Below are 18,678 nucleotides of genomic sequence, written 5' to 3'. Positions count from 1 at the left end.
GAGACAGGATTTTACTCTGAAATGTGCTGACTAGCTCAGTTGCTGGCTGTATTAGCATAGATCAGCATTTAATGATCGGTTGACAGTGCTGAGTGTGCAATGATGCAGTCACTGCTCCTAGTTGCAATGTTGAACCTTGCTACCTTTGCCAGCATTTTTCCAGAGCAGCAAGTTCTCTCGTTTAACACCTTTCCTCCAGCAAATGCCATAAAGCCCACTGCTGCTAGAACTAGTACAGACACAAAATGGCTATGACATTCCAACGTACACAAAATTGCTGGAGAAACTCAGCGGGTGCAGCAGCATCTATGGAGCGAAGGAAATAGGCGATGTTTCGGGCCAAAACCCTTCTTCAGACTGATGGGGGGGGGGGGGGGGAGAAGGAAGTGCGGGCAGATAGGAGGGTGGGAGGAGACAGCTAGAGGGTTAAGGAAGGGGAGGAGACGGCAAAATTGGGAGAATTCAATGTTAATGCCATCCGGACGCAAGGTCCCCAGGCGGAATATGAGGTGCTGTTCCTCCAATTTCCGCTGTTGCTCACTATGGCAATGGCGGAGACTGTATGACATTCCAACGTCGTGCAGTTGTCCTGCTCCCACAGTTAATGAAGCCCCAGAGAGTGAGATGCAGAATCCAAGCTCCACAACACTGACAGACTGTTGTATAGCCAGAGGTCCCATCTTCAGACTGATGGAGTAATGGGGAGGATAGCTGGTGGGAAAAAGATGTACGGAAAGGACCTCACTTCAACTCCATCAAGTCTGCAGAAGGGCCTCAACCCAACACTCTACATTTCTCTCCACAGATGCTGCCTGACACACTGAATTCCTCCAGTCGATTGCTTTTTTGCTTTTTCCTTTTTTTGCTTACGACTCTTGCATCCAGTCTGTTGTATCCCCAAAAATGCCACCCTATGCACGGTAGTAAAGACCGTCAAATATCACTGGTTGTAAAAATGCATCTCCTTTTATTTCACGAAACACTTATCTCATGCATCAGTCAAATCACACAATTAGTTTAGTTTAGTTTAGTATAGAGATGCAGCGCGGAAACAGGCCTTTGGCCCACCGAGTTCGCACTGATCCCCGCACACTAACACTATCCTACACACCAGGGACAATTTACAACTATACCAAGCCAATTAACCTACAAACCTCAACGTCTTTGGAGTGTGGGAGGAAACCGGAACACCCGGAGTAAGCCCAGGCAGGTCATGGGGAGAACATACAAACTCCACACGGACAGCATCCATAGTCAGGATAGAACCCTTGTTCCTGGCGCTGTGAGACAGCAACTCTACTGTTGCACCACCGTGCCGCACTTCCATTGAGACGGCGCAGCCCCATTCATGTGCCCGCCAGTCGGTGTTCTTGCAGCGTTCCGTTTTATGGCGTTTCAACCCAACAAGAAATGAGAAGGGATTTTAACACCAAAGAGAGTCTCCACCACTCACCTTCGCAGGACGCCCCCGAGAAGGGAAGCATTCAGACACTCGGGCGGGGACAGGCGCCTCTGGACCTCCGCAACCGTCACCTTGTACTTGGACGTGGAGCTCAGGAGCGAGAGCCGGCCAGGAACCGAGCAAAACACCTCGTTGGGGTTTGTCACGCCGCCAAGCAGACCGTCCTTCTGGTAGGAGAGAGCCGACAGCGCTGTGCCTCGGGATATCGTCATTGGACCTTGAAAGGGAGAAGAGTAAAAGCCAGGTTAGTGAAAGGACAAGAGTACACCTATGTGTCAAATCACAGCATGCTGTCAAATTTGTTGTCAGCATGAAACCAAAAGTGCAACTTCTTAAAAAAAAAATAATTGAAACAGATCAATTAAAAAATAGAACATATGTGGAATGATGGAGATATCGGGGCACATTCACTGGTTCGGATCAATCCAGTGCATATATCCAGCCGGGGCAAGCTTCCTGCTACTCAACAGCTGGGCCAGAGGGTCAGATCATTGAGCAGGGCCTCACTTAAATTACAATTTTACAGAATTGCTCTTTTCACAGGATGAGATCTGTGTCTTAATGTTGTGACTCTGGATATCCCTGCTGAGTTGACTCTCACATGATCACACTCACTCTCTCACCCTCACCAGTATCCCTCCTCTCACCATCATTCCCCCTCTCAGCTGTTCGGTTTAGCTTATCGTCACATGTACAGAGGTACAGTGAAAAGCCTTTGTTGTGTGCTAACCAGCCAGCAGAAAGACAATGCATGATTACAATCGAGCCATTCACAGTGTACAGAACTGGTAGATGATAAGTGAAAGCTAGTAAAGCCCCCGATCGAAGATAGACCGAGAGTATCTACTGAGGTAGATAGTAGTTCAGTATTGCACTCTGGTTGTGGTGGGATGGTTCTGTTAACCTGAGCTGAGATCAGCCACAGCCAGGGGGGCAGAAGGAGTGGCGGGCACAGCAGACCGTCTGGGGCTGTGATGGGGAACAAAGCAGCCCCACTCTCAGCCACCGGTGGATTACTGCCTTTCCCACTCACTCTGTTGCGGAATGAGAAAGGATCTGTGGTTCTCAGCAAAATCCAGCCAACATAATTAGTAGAAGGTGCAGCATTTAATGAATGTACAACTATAGCTGCTTCTCCCCCTCAAATGAAATGTGCCTGTTGACCTCTGCCAAATAGCTCAGCTACTAAACAGTCGATAATATTTTCCAGTTACAGGCAACCCAGTGATGCCTGCGGATGGAGCTAACGTTACACAGCTCCAATGACCCAGGTTCAATCTTGACCTTGAATGCTGAGACCATGCATACTGCGGCCATGCAGGATTCTCCCAGGTGCTCCAGTTATCTCCCATATTCCAAGTTGATGGGTTAATGGCTGCTGTAAAGGGCACCCCTCGTGGAAGTGGGTGATGAAAGTATGAAACATGAGGAATACAAAGGAGATTGTTTTGAGAGCAAGTATATAGATAAATGGGCTGAATGGTCTCCATTAAACTGAAAGACAAAGCAATAAATAGTCACCTCCATAAGATTAAAGGAGGAGATTTCACTCAGAAATCAAGTGTCCAACATCCCTCCTACAGAGACACAAAGAGCTGGTGTAACTCAGTGGGACAGGCAGCATCTCTGGAGAGAAGGAATGGGCGACATTTCGGGTTGAGACCCTTCTTCAGAAGAAACGTCACCCATTCACTCTCTCCAGAGATGATTGATGCCTGTCCCGCTGAGTAACTCCAGCTCTTTGTTGTCCAGCTCCATCCAGGACAAGGGGTCACAGCTTAAGGATAAAGGGGAAATCCTTTAAAACCAAGATGAGAAGAACTTTTTTCACACAGAGAGTGGTGAATCTCTGGAACTCTCTGCCACAGAAGGGTAGTTGAGGCCAGTTCATTGGCTATATTTAAGAGGGAGTTAGATGTGGCCCTTGTGGCTAAGGGGATCAGGGGGTATAGAGAGAAGGCAGGTACGGGATACTGAGTTGGATGATCAGCCATGATCATATTGAATGGCGGTGCAGGCTCGAAGGGCCGAATGGCCTACTCCTGCATCTAATTTCTATGTTTCTATCTATCTTCGGTTTAAATCAGCATCTGCAGTTCCTTCCTGCACATCCCCGCCACAGAGTTCTGGTTGAAGGAGGAATATCTGGGTAAAGCAGTGAAAAAGTCATTTTTCTTTCTTCAGACAGAGTTAGTGTTAGATCCTTCATGTACGCCCGGATCAGTGCATGAGACACAGTTTAACGTTACAGTAGCAGGTCAGCACCGTAACTCAACACCAATGGCTCAATGCTGCTTTTATTGTCACGTGCAAATGCACAGTGAAATTAATTTCTTACAAACAGTCCAGCAACGTACTGCCATGCCTGAGCACATCCCCCATTAGCAAAGTGTACAGAAGTACTTCTACTGATCCCGCATTCAAGAAGCGATGTGCTTATGTGGCATATTCAAAACCCAGCCCGCGCTCTAGTTGTTATGAGTGTACAATTCCACAGCGAGGGGTAACTTACATATATCTCCTCAGCGGGGCACACCAGAGTGGGATGGATGGGCCACTACAAACTCTTGCTGAGAAGGAAACCATCATGCTAGCCTCACATGTACGTAAACATCCAAGGCATAATATAATATATTCATCCTTGAGTGTTTCTCTATATATAAATATCAACAAATACCAAACACCCAGAGTGCTTTTGAGAAAGGAGTTACTGTATTTAGACCTTGCTTTAAGGACCAACAAGGATGTTGGGCACCTTGATGGGGAACCTGCAGGTGGTGCTAAGCCCATGCATCTATAGTTTGTTTAGAGATACAGCACGGGAACAGGTCCTTTGGCCAACTGAGTCTGCGCCGACCAGCGATCCCCGTACACTAGCGCCACCCTACACACTAGCGCCAATTTACAATTTTATCGAAGCCAATCAACCTACAAACACGTATGGTAATACGAGTGGAAACCGGAGCACCCGGAGAAAACCCACGTGGTCACGGGGAGAACATACAAACAGCATGCAGACAGCACCCGCAGTCAGGATCGAACCCGAGTCCCTGGCGTGATAAGGCAGCAACTCCAGAGCTGTGCCACCCTGCCGCTTCTGTTGCATTTCCCTTTCTTTTGGCTGAGGCTGTAGGTTTGGGAGTTGCTGCGTAGCCTGGGCAAGTTGCTGCAGCAAATGCCGTGAGCAGCCTTTGAAGAAGTCTCTTAAAATAGAGAAGTTCAATCTATCTTACGTATCAACCCCACCTACTGCGGATAAAATGGAGAAGTTTGATGAGAGAGAGAAATCATTTACAGAACAAATAAACACAGATAAAGGGTAGTCGCTGATCAAATAAAGAGAATCACACATCATGGAGATAATGAAAAGTGCACTGAACATCCACAATAAGGCCATTTACTGAACCATCAATACATGCTTTAGTCAATACTAATTGCTGGCTAATCTATTGTTCTTTCAAACACCTAATTTCCATCTCAATATCAAACCAGTGGAGACATCTTTGCTACGATTTTATACCACTTGGCATTAAGCAATCAAACTCTAATCATTGATGACAGCATTCAGGGAGCATCTTTTAAAATTTCCTACCAAGGTGGTTAATTGGTCGGCTAATTTGTTGCTGTAAATAACACCTTGTATGATTGGGTGATGCTTATGGAAGTTGCAGAGAGATAAGTATGGAAATGAGTTGATGAGAATGGTCAGAGCCAGCATGACTAAACGGGCTGAATGGCCTCCTCCCATATCCAGAGAACATATGAGAAATTGGCCAAAATTGCTTGCACTGTTATTTGGCAGGAAATGCAACGGTAAACTTACAGCAGAATAAAGCATATCACTGGAAAATTTGGTGTTTAAGATGATAGTGCACTGCAAGAGCCAGTAACCTATGGAGCTGTACAGCACAGAGCACTTTGTCCATGCTGACCAATTTGGCATTCTGGGCTAGTCCTATTTACCTTCATTTGGCCCATAGCCCCCCCAAAGTCTATTTTGTAGTTTAGTTTAGCGATATAGCGAGGAAGCAGGCCAGTCGTCAGACTGAATCCGCACAAACCAGCGATTCCCGCACATTAACACCATCCTGCACACACTAGGGATAATTTACACATACTCCAAACCAATTACCCCTCAAACCTGTGCATCTTTGGAATTTGGGAGGAAACCGATGATCTCAGACAAAACCCATGTGGCCACGGGGAATATATACAAACTCCGTACAGACAGCGCCCGTAGTTGGGATCGGGCTCTGGTCTCTAGCACGGCAAGCGCTATAAACTCTATCGCTGTGCCACTAAGCCACCTGTATCCATATATCTGCCCAAATGTCTTTTAAAAGTCATATTTACTGTACGTCCACTACTCTAGTTTCCTCAGGCAGTTCATTCCAGATATAGACGAACCTCAGAGTAGAAATGTTGCTCCTGTTTATTCCCATGCCACGTAGTTTAGGTTTGTCTACCTTTGAAAATAGACTGCGAGCATTCAGTTTATCCATGGATCTCATTAAGGACACCCCTCATCCCCCTACACTCCAAAGAGAAAAGTCCCAGCCTCTCCAACAACTCAAGCCTACAAGGCCAGGTAACATCCTGGTGAATCTCTTCCACACATTGTCCAAATAAATGACACCATTCCTGCAGCTGGATAACCAGACCTGCACGCAGTATTCCAGGTGTGGCCTCACTGACTGCTGCATCGTGATGTCTAAGAGGTACACAGCACAGAAACAGGCTCCTCGGCCAAACTTTGTCCATCCTAACCAAGACATCGGAGCTGGTATCAGGGCTGTAATTACCCCATATCACTCTAAATGTTCATCTGCCTATCTAAATGTATTTTAAACATTGCAAGAGCCAACAAAGATTTGATAGGAAAAATTATTTCCAATGTCTTCTGTAAATATGGGGGGGGGGGGGAGGAATTGATTAGAGGTGTTAAAAATAGATTTAATAGATGTAATCATATGGTGGCTCAGCAAGAATTCATCAAAGTAGTGCATGGTAGAATGGTCAACTTATCTTATCAGCCACCAGATAAAACAATAAGAAACAGTTTACTAATCCACACTATCCTTTTTATTGCAAGCAGAGAGTACAGCTGTAAGCCATGGAGTCAAACAGCAGTCTTGCCCCACCAAGTCTGTAAAGATCATTGAACACCCATTTAGTACTAATCTTATGCTGATCCCATTTAACTGTCCCTATATTCCCCTCTATTCACCCAAGATTCTACCACCCACCTACATACATACCGGGGACAATTTATTGTGGCTTAATAACCTACTAATCTGCACAACCTTATGCCCCTGTCCCACTTAGGAAACCTGAACGGAAACCTCTGGAGACTTTGCGCCCCACCCAAAGTTTCCATGCGGTTCCCGGAGGTTTTTGTCAGTCTCCCTACCTGCTTCCACTACCTGCAACTTCCGGCAACCACCTGCAACCTCCGGGAAACCTTGGCTGGGGCGCAAAGTCTCCAGAGGTTTCCGTTCAGGTTTCCTAAGTGGGACAGGGGCATTAGCATGAGAGGAATCCAGAGAGAGGGTCAACATGCAAACTCCACAGAGACAACACTGGAGTTCAGCATTGAACCGGTATCAAAATGCTATAGATTCTGTGCTGTGAAGATGAATACTAACAGGCAAATTGCGCTGTTGAGAACAGTGCAAGTCTTTTATTGGAATTCAAGCATGATAATCACCCTTTGTAAACAGTTTCCACTGAGACACCATAAGGTGAAAAGAGGAAAAAGAGAGAGAAAAAAACAAGGCCCACCTGGGTGCATTAACAGCCCTGGGGTTATTCTTTAATTACTTAGGTAACAAAAGAACCACATCAGAAAAGGGAACCTCAGCAGTGGAACTGTGGGGAAATATAGATCCAAAATCACCTGCCCCTCCCAAGCACATCATGCCTACTGTATTCTGTCTTCAATAACTCTGACGCCCTCCACAATGTTAATAGCAAATGCGTTCACATTAACCTCATTGCCTCACCATGTGACGAACAACATCACATATTTCAGCATTAAAGGTGGAAGCATACACTGGTTGGGGAAGACCCAACATTATTTTATGTTGACATCTACAAATAACAGCAAACATGTAAAGAAAAGAGAAAACCACATTGAAATTAAACATAAAGCAGCAAGCTGGAGGAACACAACATTTGCAGATAGCGTTTACGGAGGGAAATCGAGAGATGATGTTTTGGATTAGGAACCTTCTCCACACTGTCCATTTCTCTCCACAGATGCGGCCTTCCCCAATTTCCTCCAGCAGTTTGTTATTTGTTTGATTTCAGTTTCTGTCTCTCTTGTGTCTCCAGTATAATAATTAACTCGATTATAGTAACTGTAGTCAGGCTGTTAACATCCATTTTGGGGTCTACAATGTCTCTTCAAAGGAGATTGATAGCCAGCGGCTAAACACAGCCACAAAACATATTTGTACTTACAGCCATTTAACAAGAAAGTTTGCTTTGGAAAGAATTGATAAGTGCAGAAGGTTAGGTTAATTGCACTTTAACGAGGTGCTAAAAACTTCATAAAAAGAGTCTTTATGGAATAGACAGCACTCGTTATGTGCTATTAGTCGCATCTTATGCTGTAATGAAGTGGACGTAATTAACAGTTGATTATCCCCTGCACTTGGCAGATAAACAGGGCATTGGACTGTAACCAAAACTCTTATTTTCTGAAAGAAATCCTCTCTTATTTACATTTGTATATCAGTATTAACTGAACCTATCATCTCCTAATGTCCCTGTCCCACTTAGGAAACCGGAACGGAAACCTCTGGAGACTTTGCGCCCCACCCAAGTTTCCGTGCAGTTCCCGGAGGTTGCAGGTAGTTGCAGCAGGTAGGGAGACTGACAAAAGCCTCCGGAAACCACACGGAAACCTTGGGTGGGGCACAAAGTCTCCAGAGGTTTCCGTTCAGGTTTCCCAAGTGGGACAGGGCCATTAGCGAGTCTCATCGCGTACTGACCACACTACTGATATTGCCACACTAACCTCAAATGAAATGAAATGAAATATTCAATTTATTGCGTTGTACAGTACCAACGAAATATTTTAGTTTCCCTTGAAACACTCGCGGTCAACATTCCTTACAGGCAAAGGTGGGTGAAGTGTCTTGCCCAAGGACACAACGACAGTATGCACTCCAAGCGGGATTTGAACCGGCTACCTTCCGGTCCCCAGCCGAACTGCAAGGAGCTCACCTTTTCCAAGAAAGTCAACATAGAAATATAGAAATTAGGTGCAGGAGTAGGCCATTCGGCACTTCGAGCCTGCACCGCCATTCAATATGATCACGGCTGATCATCCAACTCAGTATCCTGTACCTGCCTTCTCTCCATACCCCCTGATCCCCTTAGCCACAAGGGCCACATCTAACTCCCTCTTAAATATAGCCAATGAACTGGCCTCAACTACCCTCTGTGGCAGAGAGTTCCAGAGATTCACCACTCTCTGTGTGAAAAACGTTCTTCTCATCTCGGTTTTAAAGGATTTCCCCCCTTATCCTTAAGCTGTGACCCCTTGTCCTGGACTTCCCTAACATCGGGAACAATCTTCCTGCATCTAGCCTGTCCAACCCCTTAAGAATGTTGTAAGTTTCTATAAGATCCCCTCTCAATCTCAAGCATTTGGATTCATCACGATAGGATATCAGATGGCAGACAAAGGACGAGTTTCAAGGAACTCCATAAACAAGCCTCCTTGAAAGCATGAAACAGCAATCAGCAATTTGCTGCAATCTGCCCACTGACTGCTCAAAGCTGAGGTATAAAACAGAGGAAGATACTGAGCACCTCAAGTCTCTACAATGGGAGCACGTGAAGGCCAACAACAATGGAAGGAGCATACAACATGATAGATAACCCACCCACCTGCCCGGTCGAGCACCACTGGTGGCACATCCAACAGAGGAACCTTGTGCCATCACAGATCTGGAGAAGTAACTCATGCTTTGGAAGGGTGGAACCGTCAAACTAAGATAAACCAGCCCCACATCAGGATAAACCCATGGACAGCAGCGAGACAAACACATTCGAAGAAGGGTTTCGGCCCGAAACGTCACCATTTTCCTTCGCTCCATAGGTGCTGCTGCACCCGCTGAGTTTCTCCAGCATTTTTGTGTACCCACATTCTACTCTTCTTGGGTGCTTGTGACCATAGTCAAATTGTAGGTATAAAGAGAGCAAAGAAACAAAGCTCCACTGTGAGTCAAAGCCTTGGTGACCTCCACATCCAGACATAAAACTGTCAAAGGAAATAAACAGAAAGGATGCCACATGTTGGAGTTTTAACATCAGCCTGGAGTGTGGAGAGCAAAGGAATTAGAACTGAAAGTGTTACTGTAAACTAGACACTTGAAAGACATCATCTCCATTGAATTTAGATCAGAAGGACAATGAACAAAGCGTCCACATGTTATAGTCGTGCTTATAAAAGTTGCAAATTAGGTCTGCTACAAATTAACTGCCCAAATGGGAAGAAACGCAAGCTGTGATAGTCTAAGGCAGGCAGACAAACCTAGGTTTGTGTGTTCATGAGGCCAACTCAGGAATGGATCAGAGAATATGTTCAGTGTGGGAGTGACCCTCAAAAGGTTAGTAAGATCCTGCCTACAACCCCAGGTAGAGGTCAAGTGGGAAAGATTTAGTTTAGTTGAGATAGTGTGGAAACAGGCCCTTCAACCCACACTGGCCAGCAATCGTTCTACACACTGGGGCCAATTTAAAGAACCCAATCAATCTACAAACCTATATATCTTTGGAATGTGGGAGGAAACCAGAGCACCCGCAGAAAATCCACAGGTCACAGGGAAACATACGAAAACCCACGCGGATCACAGGAAGAACATAAAACTCCGTGCAGACAGCACCTTTATCAGGATCGAACCCGGATCTCTGGCACTGCAGGGCATCAACTCTCCTGCTGCACCACTGTACCACCCCACTGTGGCCGACAACTGCAAGCAGCTACAGCGCTTTGGGGTGAAGGCCATGCAATTCACCGTGGCAGATAGAGGGGTGAGAACTGGATTAATTTTGGTTACAATCCGCAGTGAGTTTTAATGACCCAATGAAAGCTCACCATTTGGTAAATAATGGCCATGCTCAAGATGCACTGCTGTTCCCTGTTCTTTTTGCATTTCAACACTTTAACAATGAATACATTTCTTCAAGAGCAAAGAGCCAATAAAACAAGTAGAATCATTTCTGGGAAGTGCTGCTCTTGCTACTGGGAGCAGAGAGGATCATTGGCGTCTCCCTACCCTCGGTACAAGAACTGTTCCAGAGCCGCTGTCTGAAAAAAGCTCAGAGAATTGCTAAGGACAAACTGCACCCCCTCCACATACACCTGGATCTCCTGCCATCAGGCAAGAGATATCGAAGCATCAAAGCCCGGACTACAAGACTGCTAAACACCTTCCTGCCACAGGCTGTGAGGCTGCTAAACAGTCACTCTGTACTCACAGTCACTTGACTCTGCGGCTGGCACGGACACTCTAATAACTGGCACTGGCCACTCAAATCAGCTGCCCCGGACATTTTTATGATTGGTTTATTATATTTTAACATTGTGTTTTTACCTACTTTTAACTATTTATACTGTTCCATCAGGGACTGGATTGTTTTTAGTGTTATTATGTGTGAAATGTTTTAAATTTCATGTGCGATGCTCCGCTATTCCCTGGGAAACGTCTTTTCATTTTGCACTGTACAACTGTTGCTTGCAAGATGACAATAAAGGTTGATTGATTGATTGATTGATTGATTGATGAGATTGTAAACTCATTAGACGATGGATACAGAGGCGAGTGAGGGATACGGTTTAGAATTGTGCACATTCACTGAGAAAGAACTCAAATCGGAGCCTCAACAATCCAGCAAAACTCTCCATTTTGAACATTAACTAAAAAATATTTCAATAACAGGTGAAATGATTGGGACACAAAACTCTGGGAGGGAACCAGGAACAAAACCTCAAATCTTACAAGCAGTGCAGAGATAAAAAAAAAAAAGAAAAACAGAAGGCTTCATATCAGACTGACACAAGGTCCAGAAATCCAATAGTGCAAATTCTGATCAATACAACAACTTCCATCTGTGGGGCAGCTAATAGAGTTGCTGCCTGACAACACCAGTGACCCGGTTCATCCCTGCCCCTCTGGGAAGTTTGCATGTTCTCCGTAATCCTCCGTCATCGGGTGGCGCCGTGTATGGCAGCCTCGCCAGCAGTCTGTCCGGCCTTTCGCCCTTTTTGTTATTTTTTGTCTGTTTGAATTATGTTCCTGTGCGGATGTTCATGTTAAACTCTATCGTGTATTGCGTTCTTTTCATTGTATGGCTGTATGGTAACTCAAATCTTACTGTACCAATTGCTGCGTGTGACTATAAATGGAACTTGAACTTGAATTTATCCGGATGCTCCAGTTTCTTCCCACATCCAGAAGACATTGGCCATTCCAAAGTTCCCCTAGTGCCCAGTTGTGGGAATGCAGGGAACATAGAAACATAGAAACATAGAAACATAGAAATTAGGTGCAGGAGTAGGCCATTCGGCCCTTCGAGCCTGCACCGCCATTTAATATGATCATGGCTGATCATCCAACTCAGTATCCCGTACCTGCCTTCTCTCAATACCCTCTGATCCCCTTGGCCACAAGGGCCACATCTAACTCCCTCTTAAATATAGCCAATGAACTGGCCTCAACTACCCTCTGTGGCAGAGAGTTCCAGAGATTCACCACTCTCTGTGTGAAAAAAGTTCTCCTCATCTCTCGGTTTTAAAGGATTTCCCCCTTATCCTTAAGCTGTGACCCCTTGTCCTGGACTTCCCCAACATCGGGAACAATCTTCCTGCATCTAGCCTGTCCAAGGTCCCCTTAAGAATTTTGTAAGTTTCTATAAGATCCCCTCTCAATCTCACTAAATTCTAGAGAGTAAAACCAAGTCTATCCAGTCTTTCTTCATAAGTGACAGTCCTGACATCCCAGGAATCAGTCTGGTGAACCTTCTCTGCACTCCCTCTATGGCAATAATGTCCTTCCTCAGATTGGAGACCAAAACTGCACGCAATACTCCAGGTGTGGTCTCACCAAGACCCTATACAACTGCAGTAGAACCTTCTTGCTCCTATACTCAAATCCTCTTGCTATGAAAGCCAACATGCCATTCGCTTTCTTTACTGCCTGCTGCACCTGCATGCCTACCTTCAATGACTGGTGTACCATGACACCCAGGTCTCGCTGCATCTCCCCCTTTCCCAATTGGGCCACCGTTTAGATATTTACAAACATGTTAAAAATTTTCGCCGGCAGTCTCCTGTATAATCTGCTTTCCCGTTTTTGCCACCAAAATGGATAACCTCACATTTATCCACATTATACTGCATCTGCCAAACATTTGCCCACTCACCCAGCCTATCCAAGTCACCTTGCAGTCTCCTAGCATCCTCCTCACAGCTAACACTGCCCCCCAGCTTAGTGTCATCCGCAAACTTGGAGATATTGCCTTCAATTCCCTCATCCAGGTCATTAATATATATTGTAAATAGCTGGGGTCCCAGTACTGAGCCTTGCGGTACCCCACTAGTCACTGCCTGCCATTGTGAAAAGGACCCGTTTACTCCTACTCTTTGCTTCCTGTTTGCCAGCCAGTTCTCTATCCACACCAATACTGAACCCCCAATGCCATGTGCTTTAAGTTTGTATACTAATCTCTTATGTGGGACCTTGTCGAAAGCCTTCTGGAAGTCCAGATACACCACATCCACTGGTTCTCCCCTATCCACGCTACTAGTTACATCCTCGAAAAATTCTATAAGATTCGTCAGACATGATTTACCTTTCGTAAATCCATGCTGACTTTGTCCAATGATTTCACCACTTTCAAATGTGCTGCTATCCCATCTTTAATAACTGACTCTAGCAGTTTCCCCACATAATTATATGCTTATAGAAACTTACAAAATACAAAATTCTTAAGGGGTTGGACAGGCTAGATGCAGGAAGATTATTCCCAATGTTGGGGAAGTCCAGAACTAGGGGTCATAGTTTAAGGATAAGAGGGAAGTCTTTAGGACCAAGATGAGAAAATCATTTTTTACACAGAGAGTGGTGAATCTGTGGAATTCTCTGCCACAGAAGGTAGTTAAGGCCAGTTCATTGGGTATATTTAAGAGGGAGTTAGATGTGGCCCTTGTGGCTAAAGGGATCAGGGGGTATGGAGAGAAGGCAGGGATGGGATACTGAGTTGAATGATAAGCCATGATCATATCGAATGGCGGTGCAGGCTCGAAGGGCCGAATGGCCTACTCCTGCAGCTATTTTCTATGTTTCTATGTTTCTATAATGTGAGAACAGTGTAAATGTGTGCTTGTTTGTCAGTGTGGACTTTAGGTGGGCTGAAGGACTTGTTTCATGCTATCTTTCTCCAAGACTGAGTGTGAAGTGATTCCGTTTGGAACTAAAAGTGAGCAGTAACAACCTAAACTAAATAAATCACATTTGATAAAGATGTTTGGGCTTCAGAACCGAAGGAGAGGATCATAGAATGTTTGTGGGGCTAGATCGCTGGAGAGAAGGAATGGGTGATGTTTTGGGTCAAGACCATTCTTCAAACTAGTAAAGGAGAACTTCGTCAAAGTCTGTATACTTGCTTGATACTGTCACGCCAGGTTTGTAGGTTAATTGACTTTGGTGAGTTAACATAGAAAATAGGTGCAGGAGTAGGTCAATTGGCCCCTCGAACCAGCTGATCATCCAAAATCAGTACCCCGTTCCTGCTTTCTTCCCATATCCCTTGATTCCGTTTGCTCGAAGAGCTGTATCGAACTCAATCTTGAATACATCCAAATTGGCCTCCACTGCCTTCTGTGGTAGAGAATTCCACGCAAAATTGTAAAAGGTTGTAAAATGTTCCCTGTTGTGTAGGATAGTGTACGGGGGTAATCGCTGGTTGGACAAACTTGGAGGACCAAAGAGCCTGTTCACACACTGTTTCTCTAAAGTAAACTAAAACATCGCCTCATTCCTGGAAGCGAGGTGCAGGTGCTGAAAGTACGATTTACACAAAATTCCACGTATTGGATTGAAACATCTTGGGAGGTCTGTGATAAATGTAACAATGCAGAGCCAGAAGTTGTGTCTTTTAACAGGTTTTACCAGCTGCAAACACTAAGCACACAACAGCAAATACTTATCCTCCAGCGTATCTCAATGGTCTTCCTCCTAAAATTCAGACATGGGGACATTACAAAGAAATGTTGTGGAACACAGTATGAACACTTCCAATCTGATTGTGTCACTCACTACTCTCTTGCACACTAGGTTTGTTTTCCAGAATTGCGACATATACAATCCGGCACCCTCTATCTGGGAGATTATAGTCCTACAGTTCAGAAATGGTCCTCTCAGTCCATGCCATTTTTTTTGCCTGTGTACATTAAATCATTTGCCCACATTAGGACCATATCCTTCAATGCCTTGCCTATTTCAATGTCTGAATAATTCTTCTTAAAAATAAGAGCGCAACCCTTACTCTGTGGCAGTCATATAAAGCACACTTTACAGCAGGGGTCTCGGAGTGACAAACAAGGACAGGACCCCAGGCATGCCTGCAGAAATGATTTAATCCACACACAAGCTCAAGTGGAATAGAAGCAAGTTTACATAGAAATATTTTCTGCTCCCTAAATTATCTAGACTCTTTATAAAGGGAAAAGTAAAGAAATGATTTTGAAAACAAACTTCTGGAGGAAATCAGCAGGTTAGACAGCATCCAAAGGTGGGGGGGGGGGGGGGGGGGGGGGGATGACAGATGACGTTTCTGGTTTGGATCCTTCTTTTGAACGATTGCTGATACTCAAAATAAACTGCTGCAGAAACTCAGTGGGCCAGTCAGCGTCTGTGAGTGAGAAAACCAAACTGCTGGAGATTGGAGGAGGGTCCCATCCTGAAATGTCATCTGTTCATTTCTCCCACAGATGCAGTCTGAGTTACTGCAGCAGTTTGTTTTTATTCAATAATCCAGCATCTCCAGTCTCTTGCTCCACCGTCTTAATGCAATTTGACGGTTCTTACTGCTGAGAACGCTGATGATTATTACTCAGAAAAGCCCCAGAAACAGCGATGAGAAAAATTATGATGTCTTGTTGCTAGAATTGAGTTCGGCTAAAGTGTGATCAGTTCGACAGTGGGAGAATTACCCTGCAATTCTGCAAACAATGTCCATTTACACACAGGGCACGGATTGCATCTTCGACCCTTGATTCCTGGTAACCTGGAAATCAGTGACCTTTTGTGTCTATAGCAGATAAGATCAGGTAACGATTCATCCTTGATTTTCTACATCATAGGTTCATCCTACAATTTAGATTTCATTGAAAATCTCACCAACATGCCTTTTTTTAAAAAAAATACTGCAGATACTGGGATCAGGCAGTGAATGTGAAAAGAGAAACAGTTAATGTTTCAGAATTTCTGGTTTCAGAATTTGTAATGTTTCTCTTCCAACAGATACTGCCTGAACTGCTGCATATTTCCAGCATTTTCTGTTTTATCGTTGCATTTAGCTTTGCTGTCTAATACCAAATAGAGCAAGCTGAGATATGATGAAAGGAAAAGTTGAAGACCTGAAACATTGCCTATCCATTCCCTCCACAGATGCTGCCTAACCCACTGAGTTATTCCAGCACTTTAAGTTTTACCTGAGACAGGATTTGGCGTATTATCTGAGATTCAGGGGTTCCATGCCACATATGCAATGATCCAATAAACAAAGGGAAGATAGGCACAAAATGCTGGAGTAACAGGCAGCGTCGCTGGAGAGAAGGAATGGGTGACTGGTTTCCGGTCGAGATTGAAGTTTAAAGAAGGGTCTTGAGCCGAAACGTCACCCATTCCTTCTCTCCAGAGACGCTGCCCGCCCCAATAAACAAAGGGCTTGGCTAGTTAACAAATATGTAAGTTACAAAAGCTATTCAATACTCATAAGGGTTAACCTGTGCTGCTTTAGTTCAGAGTATGCCTCAGCCTGCAAGGTATACAGAACACCAGCAGTGGCTTTGTGATGTTAATTAGGAGTTAAAGCCTGACCCAAGACGAGAGCTGCTGACCCAGAAGGCGTACCCCACCCAACACAATGATCTCAGACAAAAGTATAAACACAACACAGCAAACCAACCATCTATAACAACCATTCCATCAGCAGCAGCAAGGCAAGGTACAGGAAAGTCCTAGATGAGCTGATAGGGTTCATGGTCTATGTTTGATCAGTAATACAGGTAGAATGGAAGGAGCTGGGCAAGATATCAAGAAACAGGCCCTCAAAAGTTAGCAATGTGTTTGATTAACAGTGTCAAAAAGTCGTGAATATTGGAGGACGGTACAATGTGGCTGAAGCTTGGAGGGGGGAGCATTTTGGATTCCTGGAGTATTGGGACCCGTCACGACAGATTACATCTCTACAGAGGCAGCACTCCAGGTACAGGGAGTTCTCCAACACTGTGGGGGCAGAAGAGGGAACTCAGGAGATAACAGCAGGAAGAAGACAATGTGCAAAAACGACTGACTAAGACAAGTTGTGAACTATTAGATTCAAACCACGTGGACTACCAAGAGCTGTTGGGTGCTGCTGGTGAAGTTGTGAAATAAGGTTGCAGTTGTAATTACAGATTATGATGTGGTGAATGGAGACTTTAAGTGGATACACAGAGGGGGTCTAGGACAGAACCCTGCAATCTTGCTTTTCTGAACTCGGTTTCCATTCACTTTCTGCACTACCCGTTGGATCACCCTCATGAATAGGTTGATTCTACTCGTATGTGGTACGATTTGCACTCAAAACTGTATCTCGATACGTGCAATAGTAATACCAATACTAAACTCAATATCGATGGTAGACAAAAATGCTGGAGAAACTCAGTGGGTGCAGCAGCATCTATGGAGCGGAGGAAATAGGCAACGTTTCGGGCCGAAACCCTTCTTGAGACTGATGTGAGGGTGGGTGGGGGGTGGGGAAAAAGAAAGGAAGAGGAGGAGCCAGAGGGCTGTGGGAGAGCTGAGAAGGGGAGGAGACAGTAAGGACTACCTGAAATTAGAGAAGTCAATGTTCATACCGCTGGGGTACAAACTGACCAATCGCGGAATATGAGGTGCTGCTCCTCCTCCTCCAATACCCAGTGGTCCTCACTCTGGCCGTGGAGGAGGCCCAGGACAGAAAGGTCGGATTCGGAATGGGAGGGGGAGTTGAAGTGCTGAGCCACCGGGAGATCAGGTTGGTCATTGCGAACCAAGCGGAGGTGTTCGCGAAGCGATTGCCAAGCCTATCCCAACCTGATCTCCCAGTCTTCCAGTCTATGTGATTCCATAGTTTATGTGTAGAGTGTGCACCTCTGCTGTCTGTACTTGCTGAGTCGATCACTGGCCAGTTCTTGGAAAGGGACATACGGTCAAAACACAAATGACAGCCCCTAATCTAACACTTTTGTAGTCCTCGGTCTCATATAATCAGACTCATTACGTAAATGTTATATTTGGTGGGTAAAAGCAACAGCATAACAGAGATCACAGCTCTTTGGTACAGGATCCTCTCCGTTTGTCCTGCACCTTTGTACTGAAAGTAATACTACAATGAGCGGGGCAGTTCGGCTGTTTACATCAGAATGCATACAAGAGATGGAGAGCAGCAGGGAGAGGGTCAACATTGTGGATGGAGGTTGGCATTGGAGATGAAGATTGCAGCTGCTACAATGGTTCAGGGTTTCAACCCAACAGCACCTCAAGAACAACAGCTACGGTTCAGCAATGTTAGTCCTGCCTTTGGTTAGAAAGGTTTACTTTAGTTTCATTTACTGTCACGTGTAACAAGGTACAGTGGAAAGCTTCGTTGTTGCATGCTATCTAGTCAGCAAAAAGACAATACTTACAATCATGTTGTTCAGTGTACATCTACAGGGTCAGAATGGAAGATCAAAGTGGAAACAAGTCATCAGAACTGATGGGGAATGGATTAGTGTGGGCATTTTAAATAGCTGTTTTGTTTTCATTATTTCTCTTTGAGTTGGCAATCTTGTTACACCGCTTAAAGGAATAACAAGGCCACTTCGAAAGAAAGAGCAGTCTGACAAAATGTTGCGAACTATTTCACTGGGTGCAACATTTAAACATTGGGATATGGAAGAGTTCTTCACCAGG

General features: G+C 45.0%; 1 protein-coding gene across 2 annotated transcripts in view; it reads right to left on the bottom strand.

The window, feature by feature from the left end:
* Nucleotides 1–18,678, bottom strand: part of tfap2c (transcription factor AP-2 gamma (activating enhancer binding protein 2 gamma)) — a 55,377-nt gene that overhangs the window by 15,310 nt on the left and 21,389 nt on the right. For both annotated transcript variants that reach the window (XM_055652059.1, XM_055652058.1), the window contains exon 4: nt 1,454–1,679. In XM_055652059.1, the coding sequence (XP_055508034.1) occupies nt 1,454–1,679 (226 nt within the window). The remainder of the gene's footprint in view (nt 1–1,453; nt 1,680–18,678) is intronic.

This window comes from Leucoraja erinacea, chromosome 21 (assembly GCF_028641065.1).
Source record: "Leucoraja erinacea ecotype New England chromosome 21, Leri_hhj_1, whole genome shotgun sequence".
Classification (NCBI taxonomy): domain Eukaryota; kingdom Metazoa; phylum Chordata; class Chondrichthyes; order Rajiformes; family Rajidae; genus Leucoraja; species Leucoraja erinaceus.
The sequence above is the reverse complement of the archived record's forward strand: the minus strand, read 5'-3'. Positions and strand labels throughout refer to the sequence as shown.